The sequence below is a fragment of the Xyrauchen texanus genome, chromosome 31 (genome assembly GCF_025860055.1).
Source record: "Xyrauchen texanus isolate HMW12.3.18 chromosome 31, RBS_HiC_50CHRs, whole genome shotgun sequence".
In the NCBI taxonomy this organism is placed as follows: domain Eukaryota; kingdom Metazoa; phylum Chordata; class Actinopteri; order Cypriniformes; family Catostomidae; genus Xyrauchen; species Xyrauchen texanus.
In genome coordinates, this window is record NC_068306.1 from 7,798,106 (window position 1) to 7,817,849 (window position 19,744).

Here is a 19,744-nt window from a genome sequence, read left to right on the forward strand (position 1 = left end):
TTACTGCATGCTATTATATAATGTTAATATTGTAATATTTGTTTGTTTTTATTTAAAATAAATTTCGTATTCATCAAGGAAACATTTTATTTTATTTTGTAACGTCACAATGTTTTTATTTTGTTTGTGTTTAGTGAGCCACCGCGCGCCCCTACAGGCACGACCCTGTCAGTCTGACGCCTTGAAGTGACGCGTCGATCTCCAGTGCAATTTCGCGTTTTCCTCCGCCTTTTCAGCGCTGACGCGGCCCCCACAATACCTCGCGCGAGCGACTTAAGATGGCGCGTGCGTTCGCTGTCTCGAGCAGGGCCGAAAACAACAACAACAACAGTAACAGCAACATCATCAGCCCCGAGATCAATGGCGTTTAGCCGACACCGCGCACAGACCCAGCTCCTTATGTGCCCATTTACTGCACACTAGTGAATCTAGGTAAGGAAGAAAAGTAAACAAAGAGCAGTAGTCTTTGTAGCGAATCGCGCGAATTGACTCCAAACATATACACAAAAGTTGTGATTTTTCAGAAAGCTAGACAGTTGAATATTTACTTAACCACCATGTAAATGTATCCTGTCTACAAATAAAGCGATATGTAACCGTACCGGTGACGTATTATCCACGTATTATCATTGCAAGGTTACATGGGCTGTTTAGTCATATCAGGAAATCATAAACAGGCAATCTAGTCTGGCTGGGTGTTGCATTAGAGCAAACACACACAAAGAAAGTGTCCTAATTGTTATTTGGGCCTGTATATATTTATAGCTGTAGTCCCTGTGTTACTGTAGTTTGGGGTTTGGGGCCTGCAGGTCATTAGGACCAGGTGAACTGATGCACATTTCCACAGAAGTCAAAACTCAACTGTGTCAAACTTATGCACAGTTTCCACTATTCCCTGTTTTACTATCTTTTTAATGGGAATGTCTCATTTATACACAGTGCCTATTTCCGTAACTTTATTAAATGTAGTGAGTATTATAAATTTAGCTTGTATGATGCACCTTTATTTCTCTGGTTTTGCTTTAATGCTTTTACGACATGGGCGTAGATTTGCCTTGAGCATTGGGAGGTTGTACTTGCTTGTTTTGATTATTGGGGTGGGGGTTACCTCCCCCCATCCCACCTGGAATCTATGCCCCTGTGTTATAATGTATTCATATAGCAAGTATGCTTTAATGCATGCTATGTTTGCAATGTAATAGTACCTACTGTATACTATTCTTACTATTGTTGTATGTATTCTGTACACAGTATAATTTGGTGAATGCATAGAATACTTGGATGACCGCCTACATTTGCCAACAATGTGAAGTATACCATAGAGCACACTTGCTGTACTTATTGAAGTACACCGCTGTGTTGAAATGCTTATCATATAATAATCCCCCTTAGTATTTAAAGTGTGCATTATCGTAAATGCACTGCACACTTTTCAGTCAGTATTTTATGTTTACATGCACCGCTTCAGTCTTCATCTGTCTGTCCTAGTAAACATGACAGTGTGTAATCAAATACGTGAAAAAAGGAGGTCAGTGTCAGATTAACGTGTTTGCAGGACGAAGCCGCGCTGCAGTCACATTATGCAGGTCTGTTAAAGCCCAATGTATCCATCGCTTTACTGTGTGCTGGTACGTCTTGACTTGAACATGGCGGTTGATTTAAAAAATAAAGTAAAATCCATGGGGGATGGTTGGGTCCAAACATTTGTCACATGCACGAGAGTTACCGCACATACCTATTTAATGCTGTAAAATCCCATTGACTTGTCTATAGCAGGCTTCTGCGTGCAGCGTTTCAATTGTGCATATTTCAGAACATATTGATGGATTCTCATTTGTTTATTTCAAATGTATTGAAAGGGACTTTTGCATAGTAAGATATTAGTCTTATAATCTCTGTATAAAGCATCAAAATTACATTTAGATTTTATGAACTTGTAGTAAATAAAGAAATAATGACGGAAATATTTGGTTTGTCTATATTTTCCGAGCAGTCTCTTGTATTTTGATATGTTTGTCGCAGCTGTCATGTGCTCCGCTGCATGTTTTATTAAACGATATGCTTTCTGGCTCATTCTATGAACACAGTCAACACGAGACTAGTAAAAGAAACCATTATAACCACTCAATTATGATTTAAAGCGATATATATACAGGTGATAAAGTGTAATTGGTTATGTGTACATTCTGTATTCTATACTGAAGGATATGCATGACCATAATATGACCTCTTGCCATCTGTTATAGTATTTTATGAAGTTGGTTGGAGTAAGTAATGGAGGTTTAGTCAATGCAAAATGCTTAAACGGTGGCTTAAGAGTGTAGTTCTACACATAAAAGTGTTGTATTGTTTTATAAAGTCACCGAAAATGTCCTAAAACACAAGTCCAATATCTTCCGTTTTTTTTCTCTTTTTTTAAAATGTTAAAAGATTTTCTTGAACTGTTGTCTTGACCGTTTTTAAAGGGGTGAAGGGGAGGGGTACACGTCAACCTATCGCTAAACTTCGACCGTTTTCCGGCTGTATTTTGCACATTTTCGCAGTGGAGAGCTCGCTCACATGCTCACGGTTGCCAGATTGAACAAATAAAGCATCACACAGGGCAGAGTTTAAATTCTGTTGTTTATCATACTTGGATTATTGAAATATTTAATTTGCCTTCAGCCTGTCTTCTAGAAAAACTGCACTGCGACTGAAAATTATAGGCTCAGCTATACTTTGTTTTTCCCAAACTATTCTGTCTGTACTCGAATCATAAAACCGAAGGATTCTTTGGCCTTTAGGCCAACGTCGCAAAATCAGACTGGTGCAATTTCAGTCAACCTGGTTGACCATCTACTTTTACTTGAAAGGATAGTTCACCCAAAACTGAAAATGTCCTCATCATTCACTCACTCTCATGCTATCCCAGATGTGTATGATTTTCTTTCATCTGCAGAACAAAACTGAAGATTTTTAGAAGACTATTACAGCTCTGTAGGTCCTCACATTGCAAGTGAATGGTGACCAAATATTTGAAGCTCCGAAATGTATATAAAGGAGGCATAAATGTAATCCATGTCTTCTGAATAGATCGAATCATTTTATGATGAGAACAGACTCGACGGCTCGATCATGATTTCAAACTTGTTTACGCTTCTTAGTGCTTGACGCATGCGCAGAGCGATAGATGGCGCTAGGAAGTGTAATCAAGCTTGAAATCATGAGCGCAAAGACTACTGATGTCAAAGTCTATAGTGAAAATTTAATTAATATTTGGACTGTTCTCATTCAAAACCGATTTGATCGCTTTAGAAGGCATGGATTAAACTATGGCATTGAATGGATTACTTTTATGCTGCGTTTGTTTGCTTTTGGAGCTTCAAATATTTGGTCACCATCCACTTGCATTGAATGGACCTACAGAGCTGAGATATTGAGTGAGCATTGAGCACAATAGATATATGACTGTATCCTACAATACAATGTGTGTGAAATGACCATTTTTAACTTTCACTCTCCAATGAGAAACTTTTCATGGATAAACATTCTGAGATATCCTGACTCTGATTCTGCCCCATTTCCTTTCCAGATATCTTCAACCCAAAGCCCTTTGGGCCTTTTTTTCAATCTAGTTCGGAGAGAAGCAGAGTGGCATGGAGGACCCAAAGAGCCCTGTGAAGGTGGTCAAACCTTCCCGCTCGAACAGGGGCAACACTTCGTCCTCCAAAACCCAGAGGGAGAACCCTAAGGCCCCAAGCCGAAGCAAGGACGGCATCCCCCGGGTGAAAGAAGACCTGCAGGGCAGCCGTGGCAGTGGCCGGACCCGCACTGGCAGCCCTCAGGAGCCGGAGAAGGCTAAAGCTCGTAGGTTGACTGGCAGGACCAACTCTGGGGAGAGGGGGAAAGGAAAGACCCAAGCCCAGTTGAGCGAAGCCCGTCAGCAAGCCCAGGAGAGCAAAACTCCAGGCAGAGGCAGCGGGCCGGTTAAGGATGCAGGAACAACATCGTTGCCCAACACACACGAGGAGACCTCAACGGAAAACAGCACCATCACAACTAAAGACAAGACACCTGGTGAGAAAATACAGACTGACTCTTTAGTTTTTATTCGAGAATATGTATCGGCCCGGGCTATTAATGAGCTAATATTCATTATATTAGTAAATATATTTGAAACCCAAATTGACACTGATGAAAATTACAAGTTTTGAAATACAATGGCCAGCTCCTTTTGTCTTGCTAAGGCTAATTTCCTTGCTAAAACTTTGTATCTTCTGGAATACACATAAATAAATCTCCAATTGAGCCGTCTATCAATATCAGGTCATCTATGAGTCATTTAGTACCAGGTTCTCCACAAACGTGCAGTGCATGATGGGAGAGGGGCGGCTCTCAAACGGCCGCAGTGCAGCCTCTTTTCGAACGGCTCTCCTCGCCGGGCCCTCGTAGATGACCTGATATCGATAGCCGGCCCACAAGTAATTTAGCACCAGGTTCTCCACAAACGTGCAGTGCATGATGGGAGAGGGGCGGCACTCATCCGGCCATGCCCCGGCCCCATCTTGAACAGCTGTCCTCGCTAGGCCCTCATGGGCCGGCTATCAATATCAGGTCATCTACAAGTCATTTAGCGCCAGGTTCTCCACAAACGTGCAGTGCATGATGGGAGAGGGGCGGCACTCAAATGGCCACACCGCGGCACCTTGTCAAACGGCTCTCCTCGCCAGGCCCTCGTGGGCCAGCTATCAATATCAGGTCATCTACAAGTCATTTAGCACCAGGTTCTCCACAAACGTGCAGTGCATGATCGGAGAGGGGCGGCACTCATCCGGCCAAGCCCCAGCCCCGTCTCAAACAGCTCTCCTCGCTGGGCCCTCACGGGCAGGCTATCCCTGGCCAAACTGGGCTCTCTCGTACTGCGCAGGATAACAATTGCAACAACACATCATCAGTAGAGTAAAACTACCCTGTCTCACAACGGTCTAACTGACTCAGTAATAAATGATTAAGGCCTGGTGAAAAGTTTAATGAGACCTTCATACAGCAAAATTGATAGGAATAAAAATTCACCCTAGGACATGAAATTGCTCGTTTATTTTGGAAAAATAAATTGTCAAGCTTTTGTATTGTGGCTTTTTTGGTAGGCACTCTGTTTTAATGATCTGTTTTTTGTTTGTGTGTGTATGTCTGTTCCTTTAAATCACAGGTGTGGATGCCGGTAGACAAAGAGGCAAGCCCACAGCTGAGGTCACAGAGGTCATGGAGTTGGGAAACTTGACCTCTGACCAGCAGTTGGGCCTCAAACAGGCTGAGGAGAGACTGCAGAGAGATTACATACACCGGCTGCTCAAGGTAACGCATAACTGATGCATTCAAACTAGTGATGTCCCGATCCGGCCAGTATTCATCTTAAATCCGTGATCGGCCGATCGTGCCTAGATTTAGGGCAGCATGCAGGCAATCACACATACACTGCTCCTCTAATGAATGAGTGCTTTCTCAGCCCTTGAAGCATGACAGAGTGGCCTATGGCGGGTGAGTTGTTGGCAATTATAAGCATTCGCAAATTTAAACTTTCAGACATGATGTGAATGAGATGAATATGCCGGTTTTTACTGGTTTTCAGTATGTCACAATGGCATATGTAAGATTATATTCATCCATACAGAACTCAGTGGATTTGTGATGTATTTTGTACCTGAATGTTAAAATAAGCTATTACGCCATTCTAAGTAAAAGTTGATTATATATGTGAGTTTTATAAAATGCTAGCTGCACTAAGTTAAATGCATTAAGCTGAAGACATCTTTTAGTTACTTTGTTTACTTAGTTATTTTTGTAAACAAACAAAATAACAGTCTGCAGCTCTATTATCTAGGCAAATACAAGTATCCGATCGGGACTATGCAGATATTTAAATATTGGATTGGGGCCAAAAAATCTGATCTGGATATCCCTAATTCAAATTCAACCAATACTAAAGATATCTTGTCAAAATGGTTAAATAGGAAGTACTGCGAAGTCCTCAAAGTACTATGAATTTCGTTTATTTTATGCTCTTTGATTTTATGGGTTGTTTCGCTCCTTAAAGGAATAATTCACCCAAAAATAAAAATTCTCATCATTTACTCCCCCTCATGCCATCCCAGATGTGTATGCCTTTCTTTCTTCTGCTGAGCACAAATTAAGATTTTTAGAAGAATCTTTCAGCTCTTTAGGTCCTTACAATGCAAGTGAATGGTGACCAGAACTTTGTATCTCAAAAAATCACATGAAATGAGCATAAAATTAACCCACATGACTCCAGTGGTGAAATCTATATTTTCAGAAGTGATATGATAGGTGTGAGTGAGTAACCGATCAATGTTTAAGTCCTTTTTACTCTAAATCTCCACTTTCACTCTTACATCTGAAAGTCACATGTGGTGCTTATTTAATTCACTTTCAAATCTGAACGTGAATGTAAAAGTGGAGATTTACAGTATAAAAGACTTAAATATTGATCTTTTTCTCACCCACACCGATCATATCACTTCTGAAGACATGGATTAAACACTGGAGTCTTATGGATTACTTCTATGTTTCCTTTATGTAATTTTTGGTGCTACAAATGTCTGGTCACCATTCACTTGCATTGTATGGACCTACAGGGCTGAGATATTCGTCTAAAAAACATTGTGTTCTGCAGAAGAAAGGAAACCATACAATTCTAGGATGGCATGAGGGTAAAGTAAATGATGAGAGAATTTTCTTTTTTGTTTACTGTTCCTTTAAGTAATATTTCACTCTGGTATATTAAATTGCTTTATATGAAAACAAATTATTTAAAAGTTCTTTATCCATCAAGACGGTCTTTTGCCAATACGTATTATTAGATATGATTTAAGTGCCATATCCGCGTACAAACAAAACTGCGAATTTCATTTTTAAATGCAATTTACTATATTATTCATATTATAATATTGAATATGCCAGAGTTTGATATGCATGACCAGGGAGTGTTATACGCATGTAGGTCAGTTAACGAGACCAAAATATAATGTGAACGACTTTACAAAAACAAATCCTAGTTGAGAAGAAAATCAGAGTTGGGTCACATTCAGCTGCGGTGTGAATGTAGCCTAAGAGTTGCATGTTGCGATTAAATCTGATTTGGCAAGTTATCCAGCTATATAAGCTTGGATTGGCAACAAAAATGTGTTTTTAAAAAAATAATGCAACTGGATAATTCAAGTGGATTTTTGGTAGCATGTTTAGGATTCACTCTGTGCCAAACAAAAACTTAATTTAATCATCTGATGTAATTCCGATTAGTTTACATTTGCAAATTGTACCGCCTTTGTGTATTACTCAAACTTTGATCAAGCTATTTGCATGAGTATATCAGACTATTTTACCTTCTATAATTGCATGTTGACTTTGCTTTTGAATGAAGGCGAATATCAGGTCATTAATTTAATCAGAATCAAACAAAACCCTGTTAATGAGTCGTTAAGGGTTTCTTGATTTCTCTGTCTGTGAACAGATGCCACTCATTGTGATTGGTTCCTCTGTCTCTGTGTATATCAACAGCAATCTCCTGAGTACCCAAATTTTCAGTATCTATGCAAACTGTGTTCGGTCCACGTGGAGAACATCCAGGGTGCTCACAAGCACATTAAAGAGAAACGGCACAAGAAGAACATCATGGTGAGTGAAGCTTTTTTCTTCTAGTGTTGTATATGAAGCTTGTTCCTGTGTGTTCACAATGTCAAAGTCTTACAACCTAGTGAGCTCTCTACATAGACACCAATGTTTTGCGACATATATGCATTTATATTGCAAAAATGCTGTCTATGTATGCTTCTTGCTAGGGCTATTTCTGAAATGGATTACTATTGGGGCATTTCCACTGCGCGGTACAACTCAACTCTGCTCGCTTTTTTGGGGTTTTCCACTGTGGATAGTACCTGGTACTTTTTTAGTACCACCTCGGTCGAGATTCCAAGCGAGCCGAGCCGATACTAAATGTGATGTCAAGATTCTGCAGATCACTGATTGGTCAGGGACAATCGTCACTACCAGCATCACTGGATTTCAGAGACGCGACATCAACCCGCTAGTTTTAAAGTTAGCAACAGCGATAACAGTATCATTTGTTCATGCAACTAATTGAATTGTGAAAAAAGAAATGGCTGTGCGCAAAACCACACCATGGTCAATAAACGAGGTGCAGACGGTCCACTCGTTAGCGATGAGCAAAACAATAAAGTCTCTCAGGAAGTGTCTCAGCTGTTGGCCGCACACGGCTACCACCGGACCAACCAACAGTGTACGGAAAAGTTAAAAATACTTAAGTGACAACAGAACCATCAAGGAAAAGTGGAAGTGTTTCGACCAAATGGATGCTATCTACACCAGCGAGCAATGGGAGGGAGAGCGCCCTGATGGATGATGGTACATTTTCTTATGTTAACTCGATACTCTGCTGGAAAGCTTCACTTTATTTAGCTGACCTGCTACTGGAAGCTTCTAAAACAACCAGGCCAATTTAACTGTTACACTTGTGTAAAATCACCATGCAACAACTGCTTTATGCAGCACAATGAGCTAGTAGCTAACAGCTAGCGGTCAAGTTATTGTTTTGGTGAGTTTGTGTGGTGATTAAGATGATGTCATGGCAGTAGAGGCAGCGCAACTATGACAATCAGCCTACAATCGTACCCACGTTGAGGTGGCACTAAACTGCAGTGGAAGTCAAGCTCAGAAAAGTAAAGCGAGTAGAGTTGTAACCGTAACGTGCAGCGGAAAGTGCCATAACTATAGCTGCAGTATGTAGTATGTATAGTATTTGCATGGTAATATGAGGTCATATGACGTCAAGATAGCATGTACAGTTGTATATTTGGCATTAATGCTGATTTCACTTACTTTACAATGCCTATCTTCTTATTTTCTATAGTTTTTAAAAACAGTACACATATACTGCAAAGTCTACAGTAAGAATTAAGCTTGTATTCCATTCTGAGCATAGCCAAGGTTTAAAGGGACATTCACAAAGCAGTTCACTTTATGTTGCTATTTATCTGCAAATAGCTATATTTCTATATATGAGCAACTTGTTTATGTTGGATGTGTCTCTCCGCAGGAAAAGCAGGAAGAGAACGAGTTGCGAGCGCTGCCTCCTCCCTCTCTTGCCCAGTTGAGGGCGCTAGACTACGCTGTGCTGGAGGCTGCAAAGGTGCACGGTATTTCAGAGGAAGATTTTCAGCTGAGGCAGGCCGTGGTGTCCCGAATGGAGGACATTATACGCAGTCAGCTCTCAGGTATGATAAAATCTGATTTTCTGGCTGCATTAGTCTCACATACTCCGATTTTGACTATCAGCGGGCAGTCTGGCGCACATTGCAGCTTTTTCTGGCCGAGAACTGCCCACTTAGACATGTCATTTGACATGTAATGTTTTGATTGGCATGCAAATCAACAAATCACAGTTAGGTGGGTTTCTAAGTGCTTTTTAAGAGCAGAGTCAGTTACTTACCGTTATCGTTCTTTGTGCAAATTTTCAATGATGAGATTAATAATGCCGGCAACGTTGAAAATGAAATTGAAAGGTATGAAGACTTTGCATGTCGAATTTCTATACATCCAATAGTACTGCTTATTTGACCGAAACAAAGAGAACATATAAAAATGATTGGATGCCACTAACTTGGCAAATCCAGTAATTCATTCTTCCTCAAAAGTTGTCGACCCGGTACCTCTAAAACGCAACTTTGTCCTCAATAAAAACATTTGAGCCCTTTAAGCGTCTTGCATCCATCCCCAAGTGTTGTCCTTTTGTTTGACAGGGGCTGTTAAAAATATTCTTTCTTAATGTTCTCTCTGTCTTTCTCTGATGTAGCGTGCTCTCTGCGTCTGTACGGATCCTGCTTCACCCGCTTCGCCTTCAAAACGAGTGACGTCAACATCGATGTGTCTTATCCTTCAACTGTGAGTGCTAACATATGCATATGGAGCTTTGCTGCACCAGTGAATGCGAATAAACGAATTTATTGACCATGTATTATGGACCATTAAATAAACATTTATGTTCTGCAGATGACTCAGCCTGATGTGTTGATCCAGGTGCTGGAGATCTTAAAAAACAGCGGTTGGTTTGACTTTGTTCCTCACGAGCACCACCAGTCAAAAGTTGGGCCATACCTACTCATTCTTTATTAGCGCTATTTTTTTCCCACATTTTAGAATGATAGCAAAGTCATCAAACCTATAGGCAAAATGTATTTTTGTGTCCGCAATTAATTTCAATGCTTTTATCACAAATCTGTAAATCAGAAGTTTTGTAAGATATGGATGTCTGACTGGTCCTACATATATGCATCATAGATATTGGGTGCTTTTACTAGCAGCTCTCAGATGCACAAAATACTTGTTTCGAGAGCTCAGATTAACTCTAGTTTCACTTTTGTTTCCAGTGAAGTTCGTCGAGGTGGAGTCTGACTTTCACGCCAAAGTTCCTGTTGTCTTCTGCAGAGATGTGGCAAGGTCAGTTTTATTATCTACAATAAAATGAACATATGTAAGCTGATAGAGCAACAAATGTACTGCAAGAAAATGAACTAGGGCTGTCGATTTAACGCGTTAAATTTCTGCGATTTAATTATATTGAACAATAACGCAATTAATCATGCCTCCGACCCATACTGAAATTTGGTTCTAAGGAACTTTCCTACCATTGGAGTAATTCAAGCATCCTAAAAACACAGCGCTCATGACTAGAGACGCTGAAAAATACTGAAACGCGGTGCAACCAAAGTCTGACGCATGAGTACAGAGCCAATAATTAATAATAGTGCAGATGGAACTTGGCCAAAATGTGACTATGTTCAAAGATATGGAAATAAGACATTTTGTTTTGTCTTTTACGCCACTTTTTGTATCGTCTAAATGCTTTTACTTTACTGCTGCTTGCCACGTATGTAGATTATGTGATGTGGCCTATTTGAATTGTATAACATTCATATATTATATTTATAATTATGTTAATTATTAAATAATCTTTTATTTGGGGCCTCTCTGTAAATATTAAGATTTGCGATTAATTTAATGCATTTATTGGCACGTCGTGTAATTCGAATGCAAATTTTAAGCGGTTGACAGCTCTAATATTAACACATTAAAATAATCTTTGAAACCCAATTTGAAGTGTTCTTTGTCTCTACAGCGGTTTGATGTGTAAAGTGAGTGCGGGAAATGATGTTGCGTGCCTCACCACTAATCACCTCGCAGCTTTGGCCAGACTGGAACCGAGACTGGTGCCTCTGGTGCTCGCCTTCCGTTACTGGGCCAATGTATGAATCACCAGCACGCATACGATCACAGCTTTCTTATTGTAGCTGATTCTCATTATTGCATACATCTCATCTAATGAGTGTACATGTGTTATTTGTAGCTGTGCCATATTGACTGTCAGGCGGAGGGAGGAATCCCGTCCTATTCCCTCTCTCTGATGGTCATCTTCTTCCTGCAACAGAGGGAGAAACCCGTCCTGCCTGTTTATCTCGGATCCTGGGTAAGAATGATTGTTTTAGTCGTTTTAATGACTCAAATTCTTATTCAGATGGAGTTTTTTGGCTTCATGGTCAAAAAGACTGTTTATTTTCAAGTGGAACATATTAATTCAACAGGACATTGTGTAGGACAGGACTTGATTTTTTAAATCAGGATATGATTGGCTAACAACATATCATGATATTATGCCATCATATCGATAAGCCATGATATTATTGATCAATATTACATGGGTCTTTGTAATACACAATGCTAAAGGGTCAATGGCACCATCTAGTGGTCTGATATTTCTGAGGAACAACAGCACATTTGGTGACTAAGACATACCAGACCGCTCATCCAGGTATTGCGAGTAAACTCTCCTACTTCTCGGATCACTTAGCAGGACAATGAACAGTCTGGCAGTCATTTTCACAAAATTAACACCCAACAGAATGCTGAAACATACCAGAGGTCGAATTGCATAATTACACAATAATTACATAATTTCAATGCAAATCAACATTTTATTTCCATGTATTTATTTATAAGTAGGATAATGTACAGTCATGATCGTCACCCTTTGGGGTTTATTTTACAATAACAAACGACTGACTGAACATGGTCCCTTACGTGTTTCTGGGGCCTTGGATACGTCAGCAGCAACTAAGCAAAATGTTCAACTTTGTAGTCTTTATTTTAAATCTAAAGACTTTCCTTTTCAGCCGAAGTCAACGGGAAAAATGTTAACCAATAGGCAAATGGCTATTAAGGCATCGTTTTGGGCCACTGTAGTATGAAATGCAGCTTTCTGAACATTTTCCAATTCTTAATGCAGTAAAGATTACTGCAGTGATTGCATATAGATTAAACAAAGGAGCATTTCCATTGAGATATGTAGAGTGACCTTGGTTGGTGAAAAATGGCATCATAAATTGCACTTTTTTCTGTCAGGCTTGTCCGGGAAATGTTTCTATTGAAAAGATGATTGGCTCTTTTAGCTGATATGGTGGGACTTCCATTCCTACATCCACCATATTTAGCATTATGAGTTCTCCCATTCATATGTGTAGGAGTTTCTAATCTCATCCTATATGGATTTTGTAGAATTCCCCCTCTTTTTGCGATGCACATCAATAGTTTATGCAAAGTTGATGTTTTTTATATGGTTGCCTGTGTGGTAGATTGAGGGCTTCGAGGTGATGCGTGTGGATGAGTATCATCTAACGGGAATGGAGTCGAATCTGTTTGTGGGGTGGGAGCACAGACCTGTTCCTCCAGGTGAGGGCCGAGGAGAGGGCAGAACCAAACCGGAACCCAAAAATCCCACTGAGAAGAGAGAAAAGAAGGGCCAGCACATGACGGGCAAGGTGACTACTACATTTTATTAAAGAATTTTGGAGAAAAGCCTGAAGTTTCTTTTCCTTACAGTGTATTTGTCCGTAGGCTCGTTTGACTTTGGAAGCGACGGTGAGTGCGTCTCTAGGTCAGCTGTGGTTGGAGCTCTTGCGATTTTACACGCTGGAGTTTGCCCTTGAAGAACACATCATCAGCATCCGCCTGAGAGAAATGCTGTCGCGAGAACTCAAGCACTGGCCACGCCGCAGACTCGCCATCGAGGGTAAGAGATGATGGAGGACAGATGGATATGAATAGTCCCTCAAATGTATTTTCTATCAATTTAGTTACTCTTATTTTGTTCCAATCCAGAGTGACTTGCTTTCTTGGCCATGCGAAGCTGAAGACATGTAGGTTTCAGTGAGAAATAGAGGCTAGAACTTTACAATAGGATCATTTAATTTGTGAACATTAGTTAATGCATTAGGTATCATGAACAAAATACATTTTTCAATATTTATTCATCTTATATTTATGCATTGTTAATTCATGTTATCATAATACGTTAACTTATAATTGTAAAATATGTATTAGTATATGTTATAAATTGTGAGTATAAATTGTACTAGCTAATGTTAACAAATGCAACCTTTTTGGTAAGTCTTGCCAATATCGGGCTGTCACGATTATAGCATTTTTGCTGATAAATAATTGATAACTTGTCATATAAATAATAGCGATTAACGCAATTGTTTTAGGGCTTGTCACAATTATTATGGTTAATTATCATACAAATTGTCAAACTTCTTCTGTGCGTGCTTAATACACCTAAAGAAGTAGTTTATTCATATTTAACTTGAAAACATATAATAAAATAGGGATATGTTATTTCCTTTAAGGCTTTAAAAACTTTGAAAATACTGCACAGGGGTAAAATGACATGAAAAATTATGTTTCAATATTTGAATCTAAATCTTATCTCTTTAGTTTATTTCATCCAGCCTGTATATTATGTTTTATTACATGTAATGCTTTCTGTCGATTCAAGTAGTGGTCTAAACCACATAACTGGTAAACTGTTAATCAGAAGGTTGCTGGTTCGATCCCCACAGCCACCACCATTGTGTCCTTGAGTTAGGCACTTAACTCCAGGTTGCTCCGGTGGGATTGTCCCTGTAATAAGGGCTTGTAAGTCGCTTTGGATAAAAGCGTCTGCCAAATGCATAAATGTGTGCCGCGAAACATGCCGAATAGGCCGCGATGAGCTAAAATGAGCCAACACGTTATGCTGAAAATGACACCAAACACCCCCCCCACCAACGCTCAAAAACGTTTGGGCCAGTTGCCATGTAAATTCCGGGCTAATTTCTCTTCCCAGTCCTGTCTAGTCCCTGTAATTTGCGTTTTCATTGCAATGGGCATTAAAATCTCTAAAACCCTCATCCGCCACAATATTAATAGTCGCTATCCACTTTGCTATAGCAATCATCAACCGTCGTGAAGCTGCATTTACATGATTCGTGCCGCTTTAAGCTCCATAGGAAAAGTGTTTTCATAGAACCAAACCAAACATTGTGGTTTGCGTGTTGCAGACCCGTTTGCGCTGAAGAGGAATGTGGCTCGCAGTCTGAACAGTCAGATGGTGTTTGAGTACATACAGGAGCGTTTCCGTATGGCGTACAAGTACTTCGCCCGTCCTCAGAGCAGGAACGCACCGAACGGCAGCCGCAGAATACAGAGGAAGAAACCCAGACACCACAGCAGAGCTCAACCGCACGCTCGTGACGACACAGCCAAATCTGACAGTCTGAATCGTAGGAATGTGGAGAAGAATGGCGAGGAGGACGACGATGGAGACAGCAGTGATGATGAGGAAGATGAAGAGGAGAAACTGATAAGAAAAGGTATCACAGATCTTCTGGTGAAAGAAATGCAGAATGAGGTCTCGTCTTCCACCGTCGCGTCCCACTCCACACTGAACGGCCTGCTGATGGACAGTGACGAAGAGGAGGATCATGAAGAACATGAGACTGAGCAGGACAGTATTGCTCCAGAGGACATGCACTATATCTTTGACAGGATGATCTTTACTGGAGGAAAGGTAACGGCACTGGTTAAATGAATATTGTTACATGAATGAATTATTCATGACAACATATCAATGAATACACTAATGACTCCAATGCATATGTTGTCTTATGTACCTCATTAATTAAGCTCTGCGGCATGATGCCATAATGGATAGTTGTGATTATATTCACGATAAGAAGAATTTACCCATGCTGTGAAGTAATGCATTACATTATCTCCTCGAATTACATGAAGTGAAGTTTCTAGTGGTTGTTTTGCTTTGCAGCCTCCAACAGTAGTGTGCAGTATCTGCAAGAGAGATGGTCACCTTAAAGACGAGTGTCCTGAAGACTTCAAGAAGATCGAGCTGGTACCTTTGCCGCCCATGACTGAACACTTCAGAGATATCCTGGACGGCCTCTGCTTGCTCTGTTACCGTAATTGTCAAACAGTATTTTACCACGCTCCATAGTCATCACTCCAGTGTATCTTCAAGCCAGAAAACTACCTTTTAAATGAGCTTTTTTTTGCCAAAGGATAATGTACATTTATATTTGTGCTAACTTAAAATTCAAATGCAATGTTTTTGTGTTTGTAGGTGAGCTTTTGCCGTCTCCTGTAGAGCAACAGAAGAGGGAACAGATTTTGGCCGGTCTGGAGCGCTTCATTAGAAAAGAGTACAATGGTGTGACATGCATGCATACAACCACACCTAACCTATTAATGTTAATGGCAACTGTCATGAAAGTAAAAACGGTCATCGAAAAAATATTTTCATTAAAGCTGAAGTGTGTCATTTCTATGCCACCAAGCAAAAAAGTGCTGAAATATTTCAGTTTTCCACCACAGAGCCACTCTGTTGATGCTTTTTTGAAATCAAGCTACGAATGGCTTTCTTATCTATGCCTCTGCATATTAAGCTGGAATAGGCGAAAGTTGGGCCCTATGGAATCCTATATTCCCAAAAAATCCCAAAAGAAGCACTTTGAGTTTGTATGTTTCTGATGACGGCTTCTCACTTTCAGATTAGCATTTCGCTACATGGCTTGGTGTGCTTAGAGGCTACGATTTATGTATATAAATATATAGTCTGCATGTGCTGGTCGCCTCACAGTGAATAAGGGCTCAGTTCTTTGTCGTCTACACACATAACGTGCATGGTTTTTATGATGCCGTGTTATCAGTGTATGAGCGGCTGGCTTCACACATTCACTATGAAGCATGCAGCACATGCAGACTGTATATTTATTTACATGTCTGCCTTTTACATGATAAATCATCATTCTAGGACGTGTCATGATTTTACTTTGATTAATTGTGCACTCATACATTCAATTCATCCCAAATATGTTAAATTCCTTGACATTCCGCATTTTGTAGTTAATTCCGTTTTTATGACTGGATTCTGTGATTCTGTCTGTGTTTTCCACATCATGGAAATTATAGGGTCCTATGAAAGTATATTGACACACATCACCTTTAAAGGTGCACTCAGTAATTTGTTTTGCTCATTAAAAAAGTTTTACTCCTAAAAATATTGTAATTGTAAAACAAATTATTAAAATCAAGACCACTCACAAGAGACAGTAACCTTATAATGCTGTATTATTTTTCATGGTGAGGGTCCCCTCATGGGGGCTGCCATTTTAGGATCACATGACCAGCTTAATAATACTTGCTTAATCTCCTTAATCGCCTCGATATGGGATGCATTAACTCATGGGTTAAATTAATTATCTTTTGCTGCATTCTTGCCAAGAAAGGGCTGTCTACTGACAAATAGAATTGTAGTTTGCATGCTACTTGATGGTTTGTTACACTCTCTCTCTCTCTTTCTTTAGATAAGGCTCAACTCTGTCTTTTTGGGTCTTCTAAGAATGGTTTTGGGTTTCGTGACAGCGACCTGGACATCTGTATGACACTGGAAGGTCATGACACAGCAGAGGTACTGCACACGGGGACATTTTAACCCTGTAAAGTTGCTGATTCTTTTTGTTTTACTTCTCTTTTTCACATTTATGGAACATTTAGTGTGTTATTGGCATGATATATCATTGATCTTAATTTGCATTTAAAAAATTGGTATGGTTAGGCCAATATTGGAATTAAATAATGGTAAATGGTCTGCACTTACATAGCGCTTTTTTAACCTTAGAGGTTACCAAAGCGCTTTACACTGTGTCCCAATCACACATTCTCACACAGCAATGGCAGCAATGCAAGGCGCTAGCCTAGCATTGGGAGCAACTTGTGGTTCAGTGTCTTGCCCAAGGACACTTCGGCATGTGGGAATCGACCCGCTAACCCTGCGATTAGCGGCCGACCCCGTTCGACCACCTGAGGCACAGCCACCCCTAATAATAACAAACAGTTGTCCATTTTTTCTACTGTACATTTAGAATGTGTGTTTTTTACTTTTTTTTTTGTAAATGTGCAAAACAGGATAGATTTATTGTATTGACCATCATATCAGTTATCACCATAAAATAAATACAATTATTGCTTATTGTTAAAGGTTCAATACAAGTTAAGTTCAATCGACAGCATTTGTGGCATGATGTTGTTTACCAACACAAATGTGTTTGGACTCGTCTCTTCTTTAAAAAATAAAGCAAAAAATCTGGGTTACAGTGAGGCACTTGCATTGGAAGTTATTGGGGCCAATTTGTAACTGGTAAAACACTCACTGTTTCAGAAGAATAAGACGTAAACAATTAGGGATGCACTGAAATTTCGGCCACCGAAAATTTGTTTTGGCTCCCTTCAGTGCTCAGGTTTCACTCCCAATCGATCCAGCCATTATCACTGTGCTACCAAGCAAAGGTCGATGTCAGCGGTGTGGAAATACTTCAAAGCAGTAATGCAGCTCCCTACACGCATACTACGCAGTCTGTGTAGGGCACCAACTCCCTAGGAGGGCACCAGAAAGTCCACCGTGTGCCCTTCCTCGCACGATACATGTTATTCAAGGACCCAAAAGCAGTTGCGAAACACAGACGATCGATTCACGCTCATATCACGCGAACGCGACAATCCTCTTGACTACTGGCGCATTAACAAAGATCAATTTCCATTGCTTGCACGGACTGCATGCAGAGAGAGAGAGAGCGCAAGACTATTCAGTGCAGCATCTCATGTTCTTGATAAGAGGAGGAACATTCTCTCCTGAAGCTGAGCAACTTTTGCTCTTGAAGAGAAACCCGCCCCTTTTACTTGAATAGAATGCAGTTCAATTTGCTGTGTTTAGCAGTTACATTAAAATTAGTTTAGCCCTGCAAAACTTTGTTCTTCACTTGAGGCTACATCTGTCATTTACAGTTGAGGATGGTTTTAGTTCTATTAATGCTACGTTTACATATACAGAATAGAGGCCCTCTGCCGTTCTGTGTTCTGGCTGTTGTTTTCATTAAAATGACCGTGTTTCATATTTAAACATTTTGTATTTGCAAGATGCTAGCTTAGAGCTGCTAAGTCAGGGGAGCCCAATACGTCGATCGTGATCTACCAGTCGATCGCAAAGGCAATGCTGGTAGATCGCACAAAATGTAAATGTACTTTCGTTAAATTTTAATAAAAATAAATACAATGTCTTTCCTTCTTTTAGTTTCTGTCTGACTTGCACTTGACGAGAAAATTGCGATGCTACTGCCCGGATTAGGCAGAACTGAATGTAATCCGACAGTAATCCGGGCAGTAGCAATTTCGCGCTCTGTTCTCAGAAATCCTTGGAAGGCGCGTATGCGCAAACCTAGTTGTCATGGCAACTGAATAAACAAAACCTGGCCTGGTCAATATTTACTCGTCATCAGAATGAGGTAAATGCCCTGGCTATTGTAATCTATTGTGCTGTAGGGGTTTTGGGTTTAGTGTTAAGACTGAATGATATCAACATTGAACATTGTTATATATTTTTTTATTAATTAGAAGATTAATTCCATCAAGGGATACATGCAGTAGTCCCAACAAGCATTTTCTTTTAATGAAACAGTTTTTTTTAGTTGGTAGATCTTATTGAGTTGGTCATTTAAAAGTAGATCACGCAGAAGTGTGGACACCCCTGTGCTAAGTTCATTACTTGACTGCTGTTTTGCATATCATTAGAGTTTTCTAGAACGTTACATTATTTGGATAATTTGTCATAAAAAAAATCTGTTCAATTTGATTGTTAAAGAACTGAATAAAGAATAATATATTTAATAATGTTTTATATATTTTCTGTCCAATTTTGGAGCGTTACTTTCAATAAAAGTGTGATAATTTTATAGTTTTTCAATTCAGATTCATGAAATTAAAGTATAATATTAATACAATTATAAAAAATATATAGATATTTTAAAATGGGTATTAAAAAAAGTTGTTTTCGGCCCAGAATTTTCATTTCGGTGCATCACTATAAACAATATGTGTGTTATCATGAATTTAATGTGATAAAACTGCTGCTTAACCTTTCTGTGTAATGTTATATCCAATTTTACCCTAACGACATAAAACTATGATTTTAAACAACTTTACAGCTCAAATAGTTCTCAAGTTTTAACATAAGAATTCATGTAAGTGCTTTTAAAAAAGTATAAACTTGGAAATAAATAGACCCCATTACATTTATGCATTTGGCAGATGCTTCTATCCAAAGTAACAACCTGGAGTTAAGTTGCTCAAGGACACAATGGTGGTGGCTGTGGGGATCGAACCAGCGACCTTCTGATTACTTGTTATGTGCTTTAGCCCACTACGCCACCACCACTCCATTCACTTCCATTGTAAATTCCTCAGTGTAACATGAGGTTCTTCCTCATGATTGATTGTTCTTGTTTTGTTTTTC

The 19,744-nt window shown here is 39.7% G+C and overlaps 1 protein-coding gene across 1 annotated transcript in view; it reads left to right on the forward strand.

Annotated features, from left to right (window-relative positions):
* The first annotated feature begins 272 nt into the window (after positions 1 to 272).
* Positions 273 to 19,744, forward strand: part of LOC127624793 (terminal uridylyltransferase 4-like) — a 31,609-nt gene continuing 12,137 nt past the window's right edge. Inside the window, exons 1-16 of the mRNA XM_052099685.1 lie at positions 273 to 432; positions 3,572 to 4,056; positions 5,189 to 5,334; positions 7,555 to 7,671; positions 9,110 to 9,287; positions 9,866 to 9,954; positions 10,063 to 10,114; positions 10,440 to 10,509; positions 11,189 to 11,315; positions 11,417 to 11,536; positions 12,699 to 12,884; positions 12,961 to 13,135; positions 14,445 to 14,953; positions 15,209 to 15,359; positions 15,521 to 15,607; positions 16,764 to 16,867. Of these exons, the coding sequence (XP_051955645.1) occupies positions 3,636 to 4,056; positions 5,189 to 5,334; positions 7,555 to 7,671; positions 9,110 to 9,287; positions 9,866 to 9,954; positions 10,063 to 10,114; positions 10,440 to 10,509; positions 11,189 to 11,315; positions 11,417 to 11,536; positions 12,699 to 12,884; positions 12,961 to 13,135; positions 14,445 to 14,953; positions 15,209 to 15,359; positions 15,521 to 15,607; positions 16,764 to 16,867 (2,532 nt within the window). The 5' untranslated portion in view covers positions 273 to 432; positions 3,572 to 3,635. The remainder of the gene's footprint in view (positions 433 to 3,571; positions 4,057 to 5,188; positions 5,335 to 7,554; positions 7,672 to 9,109; positions 9,288 to 9,865; positions 9,955 to 10,062; positions 10,115 to 10,439; positions 10,510 to 11,188; positions 11,316 to 11,416; positions 11,537 to 12,698; positions 12,885 to 12,960; positions 13,136 to 14,444; positions 14,954 to 15,208; positions 15,360 to 15,520; positions 15,608 to 16,763; positions 16,868 to 19,744) is intronic.